General features: G+C 69.4%; 1 protein-coding gene across 1 annotated transcript; it reads right to left on the bottom strand.

The window, feature by feature from the left end:
- Window positions 1–58: 58 nt before the first annotated feature.
- On the bottom strand, window positions 59–1,757 carry BAG6 (BAG cochaperone 6; the record flags this gene model as incomplete). The annotated part of the gene is made up of 5 exons (XM_035313774.1): window positions 1,714–1,757; window positions 1,417–1,471; window positions 1,236–1,325; window positions 1,021–1,128; window positions 59–246 (listed from the first exon to the last, which is right to left on the bottom strand). Coding segments are annotated over exons 2-5 (419 nt in total), but the record flags the coding sequence as incomplete, so codon positions are not given.
- Between the last annotated feature and the right edge of the window lie 258 nt (window positions 1,758–2,015).

The following is a 2,015-nucleotide window of genomic DNA, read 5'->3' as shown; positions in this document are numbered from 1 at the left end:
GACCCCTCCCAAACCCCCATCACCCCCCCTCCAGGACCCCCACATCCTCCCCCAGGACCCCTCTGGGACCCCCCCCCCCGTGCCCCCCCCCGGCCCCACCTGCTGCCTGTAGCCCTCCTGCAGGGGCCCCTCGCTCAGCTCCCGGCTGAGGCTCTCGGGGGACCCCAGGGGCCGGGCGCCGGCGGCTCGGGCAGCGCGCCCCACGGCCTCGGCCAGCAGCAGGGGGGGGCCCTCGGCCTGCATGGTCTGGGGGGGACGGGGGGGTCAGTGGGGCGGCTGTGGGTCAAGCTGTGGGGCAGGCTATGGGAAAGTCTATGGGGTATGTCTGTAGGGTAGGCTATGGGGCGGGCAGTGGGGCAGGCCATGGGGCAGCCATGGGGCAGGGCTATGGGGCAGGCTATGGGGCAGGGCTACGGGGCGGGCTATGGGGCAGGGCTATGGGGCAGGCTATGGGGCAGGGCTATGGGGTGGGCTATGGGGCAGGGCTAAGGGGCACTTGTGGGGAGACTATGGGGCAGGCTGTATGTCAGGGCTGTGGGGCATGCTATGGGGCAAGCTGTGAGGTAGCCATGGGGAAGGCTATGGGGCAGGAGGTGTGGTCGCTATGGGGCAGGCTACAGGGAGGCTGTGGGGGTTGGGCTATGGGGCAGGAGGGCTATGGGAAAGTCTATGGGGAAGGCTGTGAGGCATAAGAGGTATGGCAGGCTGTGGGGTGGGCTATGGGGCAGGTTAGGGGGCAGGCTGTGGGGCAGTTATGGGGCAGCCATGGGGCAGTTGTGGGGCAGTTATGGGGCAGGCTGTGGGACAGCCATGGGGCAGTTATGGGGCAGGCTGTGGGGCAGTTATGGCGCAGGCTGTGGGGCAGGTTATGGGGCAGCCATGGGGCAGGCTGTGGGGCAGCCATGGGGCAGTTATGGGGCAGGCTGTGGGGCAGCCATGGGGCCGTTATGGGGCAGGCTGTGGGGCAGTTATGGGACATGCTGTGGGGCAGCCATGGGGCAGGCTGTGGGGCAGCCCCACCTTGCGGCGCTTGGCGGGCATGCCGGTCAGGTAGGCGTCGCTCAGGGGGGGCTGCGGCTTCCCCTTGCGCTGGCTCTGGACGTCCTCGCGGATGATGGGGACCCACTCCTGGGGGGGAGGGGGTCAGGGTGAGCCCCTCCTCAAGCACACATCACGTGACCCCCCCCCCCCCCCCCCCCCCCGTGACCCCCCCCCACCAGCCAATCGCAGCTCACCGGGGGCAGGGCGGCCGCCCATCCCTCGCTCTCATTGGGCAGCGCCTCCTCGGCCGTGGTGGCGGGGGCGGGGGAGGCGGCGCCCTCACGCTGTGGGGGGGAGGGGCGGGGAGAAGGGGGCGTGGTCAGCCAAGGCCACGCCCCCATCCAGCCCCTCCCCAACCACGTTGGCCACGCCCACCTCCAATGGCGGCTCTGCCTCCTGGGTCTCCATTGGCTCCTCCGGTGGGGGCTGGGTGTAGAGGGGCGTGGTCAGCGGTGCGAGGGGCCACGGGGCGTGGTCAGATATGGGCGGGGCAACAGTCAGGGGGTGGGGTCAGAATAAGGGGGTGTGGTCAGCGTGAGGTGGGTGGGGTTAGAGAAAGGGGCGGGGTCTGAGACAGGAGGGAGCAGGGGCGGAGTCATGGAAGGGGCGGGGTCAGACAAGGGGCAGGGTCATAAGGGGCGGAGCCAGAAAGGGGGTGTGGCCAATGAGAAGGGGCGGGGCCCCCACGCTCAGCAATAGGAGTAAGGTCACAGGACAGGGGGGTGGGGCCTGGCAGAAAAGGAAGTGTGGTCTGAGATGGGGGGGGTGGAGTCAGGGCGAGTGGGCGGGGCTACCTGAGACAGGACGGTCTGAGATAGGAGGGGACAGCAGCGGCGTCATGGAAGAGGCGGAGTCATAAGGGGCGGAGCCAGAAAGGGGTGTGGTCAATGAGAAGGGGTGGGGGCTGGGTCTGAAGGGGGCGGGGCCAATAGGCTCAGCGATAGGGGTAAGGTCACGGGATGGGGGGGCGGGAC

The sequence above is a fragment of the Oxyura jamaicensis genome, unplaced genomic scaffold, assembly GCF_011077185.1.
Source record: "Oxyura jamaicensis isolate SHBP4307 breed ruddy duck unplaced genomic scaffold, BPBGC_Ojam_1.0 oxyUn_random_OJ67800, whole genome shotgun sequence".
Taxonomy (NCBI): domain Eukaryota; kingdom Metazoa; phylum Chordata; class Aves; order Anseriformes; family Anatidae; genus Oxyura; species Oxyura jamaicensis.
This window is presented reverse-complemented; position numbering and strand designations above follow the sequence as displayed.